We start from the raw sequence: 13,670 nt of genomic DNA, 5'->3' as shown, positions 1-13,670 counted from the left end.
GGGGTGGGGTGGGGTGCGTCTTGCAAGCACGAGGTGTAAAGCGGATCTACTCCCCACCACCACCACCACCCCCTCAATGGAAGGCGAACCAGCACCACTGCAAACCGCGCTGCAGCAGCATTGCACGTATGTAGTCCCCCAATTCAATGCGAGGATTTAGCCCAGCTAAGCGGATATGACCCAACGGTCGGTGAGCCGGGACCAATGGCTCTTCTTCGCACCCATGAGAGCCAGCCATAGACCGCGCCAGTGCGACAGGGACAGACTCGGTGAGAGTTTCCGAAATGGAGGCCTCTTTCCCGCTCCCGCGGAGGCGGAGGAGGTGCGAGGTGGCGGCGGCGGCGGGGTGGGCGGACGCTCATCCGGTCGGGGAGAGCGAAGGACCTATACACTACACTGTGTCGCCGTCCAGGACCGAGATGGACCGGGATGAGAGCCGCAGCGGCAGCAGCAGTCGGAGCGGAACATATCAGATCTGACCACATCCGAAACCCGAGAGCGGGGCGGCCCGCGCACCGCCGCCGGGCATCCTCCTCCTCCCGCCTCTCCCCCCCCCCCTCGCGGGCTAGCAAGGTGTGTACACCTCCAAGTCACAATAAACAAGCAGGCAATTCGACCATTCCAACCCCCCCCCCCTCGCGACTCCTGGCCGCATTCCTCATGGCGTTAGCGCGTAATGCGATGGCGTGGCGTGGCGCGCCCGGGTGTCAGGAGCGCCGCCCATGACATGCTGCCCGCCGCGCCACCACGCCCCGCCCACCTCGAGAGACGTGCGTGTAGCCTGGTGGGGAAGGGGAAAGGAGGGAAGAGAAGGGGTAAAGGGGGGAGAAGTGGAGGGGGAAAGGGGGCGGGGGTAGCAGCTCACGCCACGCCAAGTCCCCAAAGAAAGTCAACATTTTCCAAAAAGCAGGGCCTACCCTATATACTTTTGAATCTCGCCCACCCAAAGTTCAGGAACTGACACAGGGGAGGTAGAGCTTCATGGGCACTTCTTTTCATTTCCGTTCTCTCTAGTAGAGGTTCGAATAAATGGCAAACCTTGGTAAAACCAAAGGTGTAATTCAGGTGTACAGGTGTAATACATTCTCAGTGCATCTGCGAAGATGGCATTGATGGTAAATTGAGACAGAAGAGCAGAATTACGAGCAAATTCATTCAAATATGATTAAACGCTGAATCTAGTCAACGAGGTGAATTTAATTTTACCAAGACATCTGTGCGGCATAACAAGACGTCTCTTACAGTACTCTAAATGAATGACGATTTACAATGTTTTGTTGAACCTCCTCTTACGAGCATTCTCAAGCAATCTCCGTTCAGTCTGGGAGAATTTCTTTTGAACAAAACATACCTTAAAAGTTTTTGACAAACATGTACTTCTGATTCCAGTTTCAATGACTGTCACTAGCGACAAGACATATAACCAAAGGGTAAATATTGTTTTCGAACTTAAATGGGTTCAATGTACAACGAACTGAGTATGAATGAAATGAACACATAGGTGTTTGACCTTATGAACAATGATAGGTTCCAATACCACAGGTTATGTTTACATTAGTATAAATGACAAAGCAATCTTTAACACCGCCACAGAAAAAGAAATTGAAGAGAAAATAATGTTTTACTTCATTAATTTAGGATAAATGTGGGAAAGTTTGGGTATATCTCAATGGATAAAGAAAGCAAGGAGCAGTTCAAGAGGAACATAACCTCCAATAGGTTAACCTAAATCACAAACTTAAGAGACCCAGAAGCGAACGTGAGATAAACGGTAAAGAATGTTGTGTCAAAACCATTAAGATTGCAAAAGAAATTACTTAAGGAGTATTCTTTAAAATTTAACCGGTTGCTTTGACAACAATGTAAGATAGCCAAGGTGAGACAAAAATAAACCTTACTCGGCAGTTCTAATGAAATATTTTAGGATGTCAGCTCAAATATGTTCATTGAATTGCGGAGAAACTCTATCATAAGATATCAGATAGGAGAACAAAGAACTTGTAACAAGTTTTGGTAAAGAACTGACTTACCTTTGGAATTTCGGCAGTCCCTTGAGAGTAGAAAAGCTTGCAGTCCACACACAAGACGTTGAGAAAAATAAGCACGCTAGTCATTGTTTGTAACCATTAACACGTATTGCAAGAGAAAAACGCAACGAGAACAATTTAAACACATCAAATCACAGATTAGGTAAAGACTTTTTAAATGTCAACAAAAACAAACAGTAACGACTTGGCGCAGTCTTGCTCTTCCATGAGACATGTTGTGAGTCTCGCTCTACCGGCAGATTTCCCAAGCTCATTCAAATCACCGACCAATCAGGTTGCGCGCCTCGCGTACGGTTCACCGAGCACAAAAGTACGGTACGCAAACCGGGCGGGAACCACACACCCCCGCCGCTCAGAGCTGTTACGCCATATATCTGACAATTTTCCCGACCAAATTACCATCTCTCTCTTTCCCTATTTCGGGTGAATGCTTAAAAAAAAAATATACTAATTTTGAAAAATGGGAAGTAAGGCCCCAACTAAAGCTGCAGCCCGAAGATTTCCGGTCGGCCACCTAGTTTTCCCCGTTTATCCAAAAGGGCTCAAACAATGCGGACTGTGCCCCAGCCCGCGATCGCCGGGGAAACGTTTCCCCGCGGAAGGGTGCGGTCCGTGAGGGGCGCCCAGGACTCGCTCCGCAAGGTCCTGTAGGCTCCTGGGTCGGCGGCGAGCCCCGCAACCGCAGCCGGATGGCATGGACGCCGTGAGCCGGAGGTCCAGCGCCTCCTCGGCGTCGCGCGACAAGGGGCGGCGCAAGGCCACGGAAGAGGCCCCGCCGGCGTTCGCGGGCGTCGAGGACGAGATCAACTTTTACGCGAGATTCCTGCAGCCGCTCGTCACCGCGCTCCCTTCCGAGCGAGGTCAGCAGCACCTCGGCGCCACGACGGGGAAGTCCCCGCCGCCGGTCTCCGTGGCGAGTGCGAGTCGCCTCTAAAGCTTCCGCGCTGCAGACAGGGCCACCGCCGCGCAATGGTCGCTGCTGCTGACGGCGGGTGCGGCGCGCGCCGGCGTGCACGACGAGTACCTGCGGCAGCTGCTGGTGTGCTGCGCGCTGGGCCGCCTGCTGGGCGTGTTCGCCAGGCCGCCGCCCTCGGCCGCCCTTCGCCCTCTGCCCGAGGAGCACACCGTAAGGCCCCCTCCAGCCCATGCACACACACCCTCAATGCGAGCACTTCCACGACGGCGCGCACTCGCAGGTGGCGTGGCTGACGCGGACGGCGCACGCCCTGGGAGAGCGCGAACGCCAGCGCAGTGCGGGGGAGCCCCAGGCCGCTACCGAGGCCAGGAGGGCCTCAACCGACCAGGAGCAGGCCGACGGTGGCGTCTCGGAGGCCGACAAGCCCGATGCCCCGAGCCCGGGAGATGCGGATGACCAAACGGATCGGCAGCCCGTTCGGCTGGAGGTGTCCGCGGGTGGCACCCAGTACCTGGCCGTCCAGGAGGGCAAGGACACCGGCGATGACTGCCATTTCTACCTCGCCTTCTCTTCGGAGCCGTTGTCGCAGTGGGTCGGCGCCTCAGACACCCCGCCACAACCCCGGGTGGGAAACGATGCTAAACGTGCCAATGTCACGCGACGTCGCTCACGTGACGAAAACAGCTTTAACCCTCCGCCCGGCTTCACAGATCGTGGTGCCCGAGGAGCCTTCGGGTGGGCCCGGAAGTTCCGGGGCGCAGGGCTCGGGGCCGCGTTCCGGGTCCGGCTCCGTTCCCTGGCTGTCCTCCCACGAGGGCGAAGGGCTCGACTGGCTCATAGCCAACCCTGGATTCCTATCTTTGCCTTCCGCAGAGAAGTATGTGGTGGGCGGAACAACCACAACAACATGTGACTATTTCGCGACTGCAAAATACGGTTGACACCCCTACCCCAACCCCTTCCCCATCTCCCCGTTGAACACAGGCCGGACAGCGGGCTGTGGCAGGAGGCGAGTCCCGAGCCCCGCGACGACGCGTTCTCAGACTTCGGCCCGGGGACGACCGTAGACGAGGCCGCAGTGTGGGTGGAGGACGAGTGGGGCGGGCTGAGCGGTGCACACGCCGTGGTGCTGGGCCGCGGCAGCTCCCCCAAGCATCAGTGGCGCCCCGCTGAGCAGGTCATCGCAGAGTTGGGTAGCCACCCAGTCCATGTATGGCAGTCTTATGCACAGCAAGCAAGGGGGGAGGGGTGGGGGATGATGAGATATGGGACGCTTAGCGGCGGCCAAACGGTCGTCGGTCATGGCTCGGTGGCATTGTCAGGCCTCGCAATAATGACCTCCCTTTCTTCCCTCCGGGGCGGCACCGGCCCAACCCCGCACCACAACATGAAGCAAAAGCTCTTAAATTCTCAGTGATCATGGCCACTTGAACAAGCCTCGCGGACCTCGCCGCCCAGCCGCCGCGATGCCCGACGCTCAGGGGCGCGTCCCCGCGCGGGCGCGGAGGGGGTGGGGGCGGACGCCAGCGCGGCGCCGCAGTGTGCGGCAACAGGTTGACGTGGAGAGAGATGTGGATGAATGAAGTGAGGGAGGCAGGAAGTGCCGAGACTGACTAGGAGCCACACGTGCGGAGCCCCAACGGTTGTACGGCTGGCACCCCCTGCAAAGGCAATGTCTGGTCGTGCCCCCCAGGTGCCGCTGGGCTGGGAGGCACGTCGACGGAGGACCCCTGGTCTGAGCCGGTAGCCGCGTCCAACCCCTTCTCACCGGCCGCGCACCACTACAGCTTCGGCGAGGACTTCGGTTACCGTGACCCGGGCCCCCACGACATCTCGGACGTTTTTGGAGTCGTCGCCAGCGAGGGCGAGGGAGTGTCTCCCGCGTTCGGGTCACCGGCTGCCGGCCGCTCTGCAAGGACGACCCCCGGAACGCCCCAACAGTCTGGATCCGCGTCCACGCCGCGCTCGCAGGTCCGCCTGCTCATCGGCACGCCCTCCAGGGAGGCTGTGGTGGTCCCAGGGGAGAGCTCGCCGAGGAACCTCCGGTCGGCCGTCTCGAGCCGCCCGGCGTCGCCCACGGAGCCCAGGTGGGCGGTGAGAAGGAGCATAGTTTTGCCCCAACGAGGTCATCTTCACCCCGTCACCCCTTCCTGTCCCTCCCCTTGGCAGCCAGCCGGCCGCCGCCATGAGGAGGTCGCAGGCCCCCAGCTGGGACACCTCGTACGCCGGGTCGTCCTTTGGGTTTGACCCTGGGCGCAGGCCGCAGCACCCGCACCCGCAGTCCTTCCAGAGCTCCTCCACCGCCAGCAGCGGCGGCTGGCCGGTGAGCACCTCGCTCGTCCCGGTCGCGGCGGTCAGCCCATCCTCACGCTCACCACTGACACCTCCATGTTGGCGCAGCCATCGTGGCCCCAGCAGGCTGCGCGGGCCGCCCCCGTGGCCGCCATCGCACTGCCCTTCCCCGCCGGCCCCTTTGGCGGCGGGGCGTGGGGCGGCCACGGGGGCTTCCTGGACGGCCAGAGCTACGACGGCACGTACGACTCGTACGGCTACCAGTCCATGGGGCGGCGGGGGCAAAGTCCGGGCCCGTGGCAGGACTCCTTGGGGCAGACGTACGGCTCGACGGAAGCGTCGGAGCAGACCGGCGCGAGCAGCCTCGGTGGCGGCGGGTGGCCGTATCGGTACTCCCAGTACTCCCTGTCGCGGTCGCGTAGCGCCCCGTCCACCATATCCGAGGGGGAGAGGGAGAGGTAAATGCGGGAGATGGTGGGCGTTGTGCTCCGGGGCGGTGCTGGCATGTTTCGCTGACGCACAGCCGGCTGTCGAGCGGGTACAGCCCCAGCGAGCCCTCCCTGCGTTACGACTCGGACTACGGCCTGCCGCCGCCGCGGACGCCGAGGGCGAGCCGCCGCCGGCCCCCGGTGTACGAGGACCCGGACGGCAGCCTGTTCAAGCCAGCCACCACGGCACGGCGCACGATGCAACCCACCATCACCCGGGCCTTCAGCGACTCCAACCTGCGCCAGCCGCAGGTGATACTCGGCAGGGGCCCTTGGGGTTGAGCAGACCTTGTAAACCAGGCTGTGTACCGTGCCGTGTTCCTCATTAGTTCGACGGCTCGACGAGCTCTCGAGGGCAGAGCCCGGCGTCGTCCTGGGGGGCCTGGGCGCCGCCGGGAGGCCCCCGGTGCAGCACGCCGCGGGGGGCCATGCCGTGGGCCAGCACGCCTGCCCGGAGTCGCGCGGGCAGGAGCGCGGTGCGGCGGACGCTGCACTTTGGCGATGAGAGTGACTCTTACGAGGAGCCCCCGACCTCTGCCGGGGTCTCGGGCTACGCCCCGAGTTCGCCTTGGTCAACGCCGTCCACGCCCGTCTCCCGTGTCCCGCGCTACAACTTACCGCTCGTCCCTCGCCCCGGAGGTCAGTTAGCCCCTCCAGTCAACGCCACTGACCTATGAGCCTTCCCGCTCCGTGTGCTTTACCGCCATCTCCAGTCCCCTACAGCAATGCCTACAGCAGCCCGGGGGTGTTCCTCACTCCTCGAGCGAGGCCCCGCGCCAGGCCGCCGCTCCAGTACTCCCCGCAGCAGGGCGGCCCGCACACGCCGCAGGGCGTGATGCTGGCCGTGCCGGCGGGCTCCGCGGCCCCGCCCCCGCCATACGCCCCCCAGCGCCGGCGCGCCCCTCGCCCGCCCCCCAGTCGGCCGGCCGCCTCCACGCCCGCCCCCGCCTCCGCCCGCGGCGCGGACTTCTTCACCACCCCAATGGTCCCCGGGCCCGGGCGAACCGGCCGGTAAGCGCCTGTGGTTCCGAGGCTGGGCCGCCCGCCCAACAGAGCTGCGCGCATGCTGCCTAGCCTGCCCGAGCTCTCGGCCCGCCGCGCCTGGCGTCCGCAGGCCAGTGACATGATCTCCCTCACTTTCAGGCTGCAGCCCACGCGTCTAGAGAACAGGTTCGGCACGGGCACGGGCGCCGTCATCAGCGCCATGGTCTACCCGGACGCCACCGTGGCGTCGGCCACCTACCAGGTGAGGGAAGCACTCCGGGGCTCCCATCCCGTCTGCTGCTGCTCTTCTGACGGGGAGCGCTCCTCATGTTACGCAGCGGCAGATGCCCCCGTCGCGGGCGCCGCCCGTGCGCCACGGGTGGTTCCACGTCAGCGAGACGGGGCGGAACTGGGGGCGCGCACCCCTGGACGCCAGCCTCGCCAGCACCCCCGCCCCTCGTGCTAGGCCAAACCCCAGGGTGCGCCCCGTCCCCCGGGCTGGCGTCGTACCACGACGGCTCTCGTACTCGGACGACTCGTCGGATTGGAATCCCAACTGCAGCCGCCAGACGGAGCCGCAGGTCGAGTTCCCGCCCAGCTCCCCCAGTTCGGCTTACGACACCAGTTACCACACGGCACCTTCGTCCGCATACAGCGAATACCACAGTTTTCAGTAATCTGACACGGGATCCGGTCGAGATCCAAGTAACATTTTGTCCCCATCCCAACTGTCCTCTTCCCCAACGCCGCCCCCCCCCCCCCCAATTAAGGCATAATTATATCAGAATGCACAGAATTAATAATTAGTCATTTATTTAAACTTGATCATAACATCACAGACATTTGTGAAAATAGCTAAAATTTACAGACAAAAGCTACAGGGCGAACAAAGAATGTAGAAACAAGAAGAGGAAAACTTTCCACCAGTCAGTAACTTAAACACTAAGATACAAAATAAAAACAAAACTATTAAGAAATCATACAAAACATAAAGATGCATCAATCAAACTTAAATTGGTCTTGTCCCTGAAAATAAATTTATCATTAATTCAACCTATCAGTCCATGTGTAATAGGTACAAGCAATATGAAAAATATTACAAAAATAAGTACAATATAAAACTTGGTTTATTAATCTAAAATCGCTCTTATGTAACTTAAAGCAGCTCAAGTCCGTTGAATTTTTGGTCTAGAAAAAGAGAAAGTTGTGTTAATTTCTTCTTGTTGAAACCATTGCACTTCCACCTCTAAAATGCAACAGTTTTACTTACTTAGAAACAAAACCAAAGGCACTGAGCATGCTCTGACCATGAGCAGCTGGTGGTGGTTTCTTTAGGCCAGGAGTGCGACATGCCGGCTTATTCATTTTGGGAGTAGGTTTTCTGCTCACTGAATTGGTAGGTGATGTCATGGTATGTGGAAGTAGCTTACTGGGACTTTCAAACCCATCATCAGGTTGGGATGGTACCTGAAAAATCGTTCATTGAGTGAATACGGACAAAAAGCAGAGTACAACTTGATTTGTCGCTTCCAGTGCGTCTCACTCACTTCATTTGGGCTACAAGGTGTTAAACTAGTACTTGACTCAAAACCAGGGTCATCTACATCTTCCCCATCTTGTTCTACATCAGAGGGGTTGTTCAGTCTTGCCCTCTGACTGACTTTTGCGCCTTCAATTTCTTGAGATACTTTGATCAGATTGTTTTCTGGGGGTGTTTCTTTCTTGAATGGGTTTTTAGTTGGAGATGATTTTAAAAGAGGAGCAGCATTCTGAAAATAGTGCAGATGATCTCAGTTATATCCAGTTTTTTTTTTCTCTATTCAAACATTAGGAACAGAAAAATAATACAAACCTCTTTTTTGAATCGATCATTCATGCTCTTCAAGGTATCAGCTGTACCAGATCCACACTTGAAAACATCTTCACATTCTTTTTTTGGAGAGTTAGAGAGTGAACTAAAAAGAGGCTTCCTATGAATCATAGGCGTCTTAGATTGCTTCTCAGGACTCATTTTATAAATCTGTAGCACACTGAATTCTTTTTCATTCTCATTACTATCTTCAATTGTATTCGAGACGTCTCGCAGTAAAGATGGTGATGGCGAATTGTGAAGCTCTTTGGAATCGTCACTGGAGCATTCATTGATACTTCCAAAATACCTTCAGATGCAGAAATTAAAAGTTAAAAGAATCAGGCGGTAAAGGATATGTCCATGCTTTGTAAAGGTTCCAAAGCTTACCTGCTTTGTACAATAGGTTTTCCTTCTGTTGATGTTCTTTGTGTAGCACGGGCAAATTTACTTAGGGCACCAAATTTACTAGGTGTTTTTGAAGGGAGAGAGGTAGCAGGACTACTCAGAGAAGATTCCTCTTTTATAATTTCTGATTCATTTGATTTCCTAGAACTTCTGGCAAATGGATTTCTTGATGACCTGAAATAACATGACTAAGTAAGACAAGCACTATGCAGTTTAATTCGTTGAGTGCGGCGTGGCCCACACCGTGGGTCCCAATAACATGGGTTTGCTTACCCCCGCCGCACTCAATATGTTAAGTAACAGATTAAAAAATATGAACCTTTTTCCAGAGAGAATAGGTGAGATCGGTGAATCTTGTGGATCAGCATTTGCAAGCTCATGTAATGGGGACAGTCCATCATCATTTTGCGGCTTTTTAGAAACTGGGCTGGTATAAATAGCAGTTAATTTACTATCTGTGGGATCCATGGAAGGTCTTTTCACACATACAAAATCATCATCTAGAATATAAATGGAAGAGGATAAAAGAATTTACATGAGAAAAGAGTAAAGTAGATACATGGAAAAATTAGAGATTAATTACCTTCTTCCAGAGCACGTTTATTATTCTTTTTGAGGATATCACTTGTGTCAAAAGCCTTAGTTTTACCTTTGGTGGAGGGGCGCCCTTCACTAGGCATAAATGAAGGCACTACTCTTGGTTTACACATTGATGCCATTTTTGCAATAAATTGGGGATCCCAGATACTAGGGTGAGGAGCCACAGCAGTTTGATTCCAGCCAGTTGTTTTAACACCTTGCTTCTGTGAAGGTAAAAGAAAGTAGTCTCTCTTAGGTGGCATGAGATTTTCATAAATTAATTAAGATGAAATAGGAATACAATAAAATACCTCATTCCTTGGTAAACTTGGATCATAATCATCAACTTTCTCCAGTTTGAAAGGATCAAGATTACCAAGAGCAAGTTGGTAACTAGTTTCTTCATCAAATTCTGGCACACAACCAGGTAGAGGGCCAGCAGCTAAAGGTGAAGCTGGATGGACATTTCCATGAGGAGTTAAAGGCTTGGTTGTCTTTGAAATGGGATCAAAAACGAGTTGGTGCTTAAACATTGCATGTGCTTTCATAAACTCATCTCTATAATCCATTGAAACAGTAAGACCTCTGATATTCAGCTGTGAGGGTAATCTGCTTAATGCCTGAAAAGGGTAAAAAAAAAAAAAAAAAAAATAATAATTTGTGATACTAAAAAAAGATAGACAAAAAATCAGATGAATGAAAAGACAGCTAAATAACCTTGTGGATATCAGGATCTTGAGTGCGAGATATGAACTTGCAAGCCTTGCCCAGGCCAATACCTGGCAGTGAGTCCAAGTAGTCACAACCTGACAGTATACACATATATCGGAATTTATCAAAGGAATAAGTTTCAGGACGTGTTCCCATGGACATGTACAAACGTTCGTGGTCCACCAATATGCCATTACCAGCAAGGTCCAATTTAAACAGTACCTAGAAAAGTAACTTATCATTTAAATACTGTACCGGAATTAGAGAAAGTTAAAAAGCCAACTAGATTAAAAATATTACCTTCTTACAGCCAAATAAAAGGAGATCTGAATCCTCAGTTATGACAACGTCCACAATACCTTCCAGACTGAAAAAAGCAAGCTGCGCATCAGCCTCATAGGGTGCAACAATGCAGTCAATGTTTCTTCTCCTGCATTCTTGCATGAGAGTTAAGGCCATTTTGTGTGTCACATCAATACAACGTCTTAAGAAGGAAAGAGCTTCAGTTGTATGGCCCTGTCGAAGAAGATTTGCTGCTTGTTTCCTATTCTCCTCTCTCTTACTGAAAATGAGGATAAAAAACAAATTTGAATTTGAATTCTTAGTATTATATAGCAAGACAAATAATACAACCCTCATTAATATAAGAAATCTTACGCTCTTCTCTTTTTCTCAGTTTGAGCCTTGGCTGGTAAATGCCGTCCATCAAAAACCAGGATTGGCTTAATTTCATTTGCAAGAAGCATATTGACGTACTTCATGCAGTACTGGACATACCTGAAGAAATGTTGAGAAATTTAATGACACAAGATTTAGAATGTCCGATTACTTTCTTTGATAAGTAAAATAATCAGAAAGAACCTCATTTGTACATAAAACCAATACACAAGCAAAGTAGAGTAAAAAGTTCATGATCTACAAAAAGATTGCAAAGAAACTTATACAGGTACAGGTTAATGCCATTTCTATTTCGTTCATAGAATGGTGATTTTGAATGAAAGAGATAAAATAGTAAATTAGAAAAGAAACAGAGGAAAGAATACATACATATCTGTCTCTTCTCCCCGAGCAAGCTTGTCAGCACAAGCAAATGCACCTTTGTGGAGCCAGCAATATGCATCTGCAGCGACCGTGCATCCTTTCAACTCCTTTATATTGATCGGTCGAGAAACTTTACTCTTCTCCAAAAATGGTAGTAAGCCAGTAATTCCCATTGTTAAAAAAAATAAAACAACAACTACAGACAATCAAATAAACTATACAAAGACATGGGTTAAAGTTTAGTACGTCTGGAACAGGCGCCAACAACGCAGCAGACAATTTGCTACTTTGCTGCTGTTTGCTGGGCCCGGCATTTCCCGCGTTAAGTAGGTCAACAAACGGCACAGGTAACCCTCCCAAAAATACAACTCCCATGCATACCGATAGAAAAGTGAAACAAAATTCTTTTATTAAAAAAATTAACAGTTTTCTTAGTGCCTATGAAAAATATCTTGATTACAGCGGGTTCCGATGCCGTTAACAAACGCAAAGTGACAAGCTATTTTCTAAAAACTTAGTTGCACACCCTGAAACCGAACAGACAACTGCACGAGAAGCGCGAGAGTACAAAATCCATCGCGTTGCTGTGGGGCCTAGAGGTCGTTCTTTTTTTCAAAATGTGTTTTTTCATTTGAAAACAGTAAGAGTGGGGGCAGGTGAATTGAATATTAGCTCTGACTACTACGAAATAGGCAATATCGTCAACAAATCGTGTTTGAAATTACTGCGTCGCGGGATCCGGGTGTTTCTCATACCTTTGACCACAAACAAAAGAAGTGGCATAGCAGAAACACAACAGCTGGATAATTTACACATCCCCCAGGAAGCACCCCAAACTGCGAGATAAAAGTATTTATTCAGTCGAAACAAACATTGCTTTTATTTGGGTGAGTCAAACTTCGTTGTTCATCATTTTGTTTAAAGCTTAGTGGGCGTTCATCAGTTGCTCTGACATCTGCAGCTGACATCCTAGAGGAGACGCAGTGCGGCGTTCTTTCCCTTTTTGAACGGAACGCGGTTTCGCGAGTACCTGTGAGTGAGTGCTACCTCTCCCGTGCCCCCCACTTCTCTAAACGTCAAAATAGGTAGCGCGTTCCTGGCAGCGTGCTGCGCACTGTTTGTTTAAAAATATCTCTCAGCTGATGCTAGTTGACAGGGTCTAGGTCTTAGTCTGCAGCGAATGGCAAGTTCAGCAAGGTTAAGTAGCTGTTATTAGATTGAGATCTAAGAACTAGCCTGTGAGGAATAATGACAACTAAACGACGGCAGTCGTTTAGTAAGTTGTTTTTTACGTATCATGATAACAAAGCAAATGGATAGATCTACACGTTTTGTCAGCTGTTAAAATCTAGTTTCAACCTTAGCCCCCAACAATTTTGGGCAAAGTTAAAAACTACGACTGTGTCTTGTGTTTTACCCTCTTGTTCTGCTCTTCCTGCAGTTCACATGGAGTTAGACAGGTGGAAGGTTTTTAGTCTACTTTCCCCTGCTCTTCGCCAGAAAGTGCGCTTGGCTTGTGTCTTTGGTAAAGTTCTATTGAATTTTGAATTCGAAGTTATATTCTAGATCTTTGATGTAGGTGCAGTGTCAAAATCATAAACCTTTTTTCTATTTGATTTCAGGCACCCATGGAAATGAAGCTCTTTTGGTCACTATTGATGATGAGGTTTATGCCTTGGGGTCTAATGGACATGGTTGTCTTGGCCTTGGAAATCAACAGGGAACTTTGTTTCCCCAGTGTGTTGAACAACTTTGTGGCAAGGGTATTCAAAGTAAGTCAAAAAGTGGTAATATTTGAATGAATCATATTTTTATCATGTTGGTTTTCAAATAATTATCTCTCACTCTTTTCAGGCTTCACTTATGGGAGTGGTCCTCACGTTCTCGCACTTACTGAAAGAGGGGAAGTGTATTCTTGGGGGCAGAATGTGTATTGTGAATTAGGGCATGGTGCATCAACACCTGGTCTCTTACCAACAATGATTAGTAGTTTTCTCAGCACATTAAAAGTCGTGGAGATAGCATGTGGAAGTCATCATAGTATCGCATTAACCGACTGTGGACAGGTTGGTTGAAACACCACCGTCAAATGGTCTAATATGGACCATGCAGGGTAATTTGGACCACCTTCTTTTGGCTGCTCTTTGACACACAGTGCAAATATATAGCAGTCTATTCCTTGCCTTCATTGTGAGTGGATTTATTTAAGAAAGACAGCTCATGCCTACGACCTCGTCCGATTTAGCTGATATTTGGTGGACATGTTCCTCAATTGAATTGAAAAAAAGGCCAGGAAGCGTTTGGCCGAGAAAAATTTACTTCCGGAACTGTGGGCAAATTAGTGGTTATGCAGG

At 51.4% G+C, this 13,670-nt stretch overlaps 4 protein-coding genes across 13 annotated transcripts in view; 2 read left to right on the top strand and 2 right to left on the bottom strand.

Moving 5' to 3' along the window:
• The window catches only part of LOC113207170 (axin), a 71,719-nt gene extending 69,434 nt beyond the window's left edge, over positions 1-2,285 (bottom strand). For 2 of the 3 annotated variants that reach the window (XM_026423585.2, XM_026423584.2), the window contains exon 1: positions 2,031-2,283. The gene's annotated coding sequence lies outside the window, so the exon portion shown is untranslated. Of the gene's footprint in view, positions 1-2,030 lie in introns of all 3 variants that reach the window. The other variant, XM_052266929.1, reaches the window with a different exon arrangement.
• Positions 2,286-6,671: 4,386 nt separating this feature from the next.
• LOC113207189 (uncharacterized) lies at positions 6,672-7,501 on the top strand. Its single transcript, XM_052266922.1, has 3 exons — positions 6,672-6,755; positions 6,888-6,990; positions 7,067-7,501. The coding sequence occupies exons 1-3, from the start codon at positions 6,727-6,729 to the stop codon at positions 7,403-7,405; spliced, it is 471 nt and encodes a 156-aa protein (XP_052122882.1). The 5' UTR covers positions 6,672-6,726; the 3' UTR covers positions 7,406-7,501.
• Positions 7,502-7,524: 23 nt separating this feature from the next.
• On the bottom strand, positions 7,525-11,623 carry LOC113207180 (exonuclease 1). The gene is made up of 12 exons (XM_026423606.2): positions 11,323-11,623; positions 10,933-11,052; positions 10,576-10,837; positions 10,282-10,497; positions 9,876-10,184; positions 9,569-9,788; positions 9,305-9,485; positions 8,968-9,159; positions 8,581-8,887; positions 8,276-8,497; positions 7,999-8,195; positions 7,525-7,916 (listed from the first exon to the last, which is right to left on the bottom strand). Exons 1-12 carry the CDS (start codon positions 11,487-11,489, stop codon positions 7,895-7,897), a joined length of 2,415 nt encoding a protein of 804 aa, XP_026279391.1. The 5' UTR covers positions 11,490-11,623; the 3' UTR covers positions 7,525-7,894.
• Positions 11,624-12,077: 454 nt separating this feature from the next.
• LOC113207175 (RCC1 and BTB domain-containing protein 1) overlaps positions 12,078-13,670 on the top strand; it is a 15,803-nt gene continuing 14,210 nt past the window's right edge. The window contains exons 1-5 of one of the 8 annotated variants that reach the window (XM_026423596.2): positions 12,087-12,203; positions 12,278-12,348; positions 12,758-12,841; positions 12,939-13,088; positions 13,171-13,382. In XM_026423596.2, the coding sequence (XP_026279381.1) occupies positions 12,763-12,841; positions 12,939-13,088; positions 13,171-13,382 (441 nt within the window). In that variant the 5' untranslated portion in view covers positions 12,087-12,203; positions 12,278-12,348; positions 12,758-12,762. Of the gene's footprint in view, positions 12,204-12,227; positions 12,593-12,757; positions 12,842-12,938; positions 13,089-13,170; positions 13,383-13,670 lie in introns of those variants that run through there. The other 7 variants (XM_026423597.2, XM_026423595.2, XM_052266960.1 and 4 more) reach the window with 7 other exon arrangements.

Source organism: Frankliniella occidentalis, unplaced genomic scaffold, assembly GCF_000697945.3.
Source record: "Frankliniella occidentalis isolate FOCC.00 unplaced genomic scaffold, Focc_3.1 Scaffold44, whole genome shotgun sequence".
Taxonomy (NCBI): domain Eukaryota; kingdom Metazoa; phylum Arthropoda; class Insecta; order Thysanoptera; family Thripidae; genus Frankliniella; species Frankliniella occidentalis.
The sequence above is the reverse complement of the archived record's forward strand: the minus strand, read 5'-3'. Positions and strand labels throughout refer to the sequence as shown.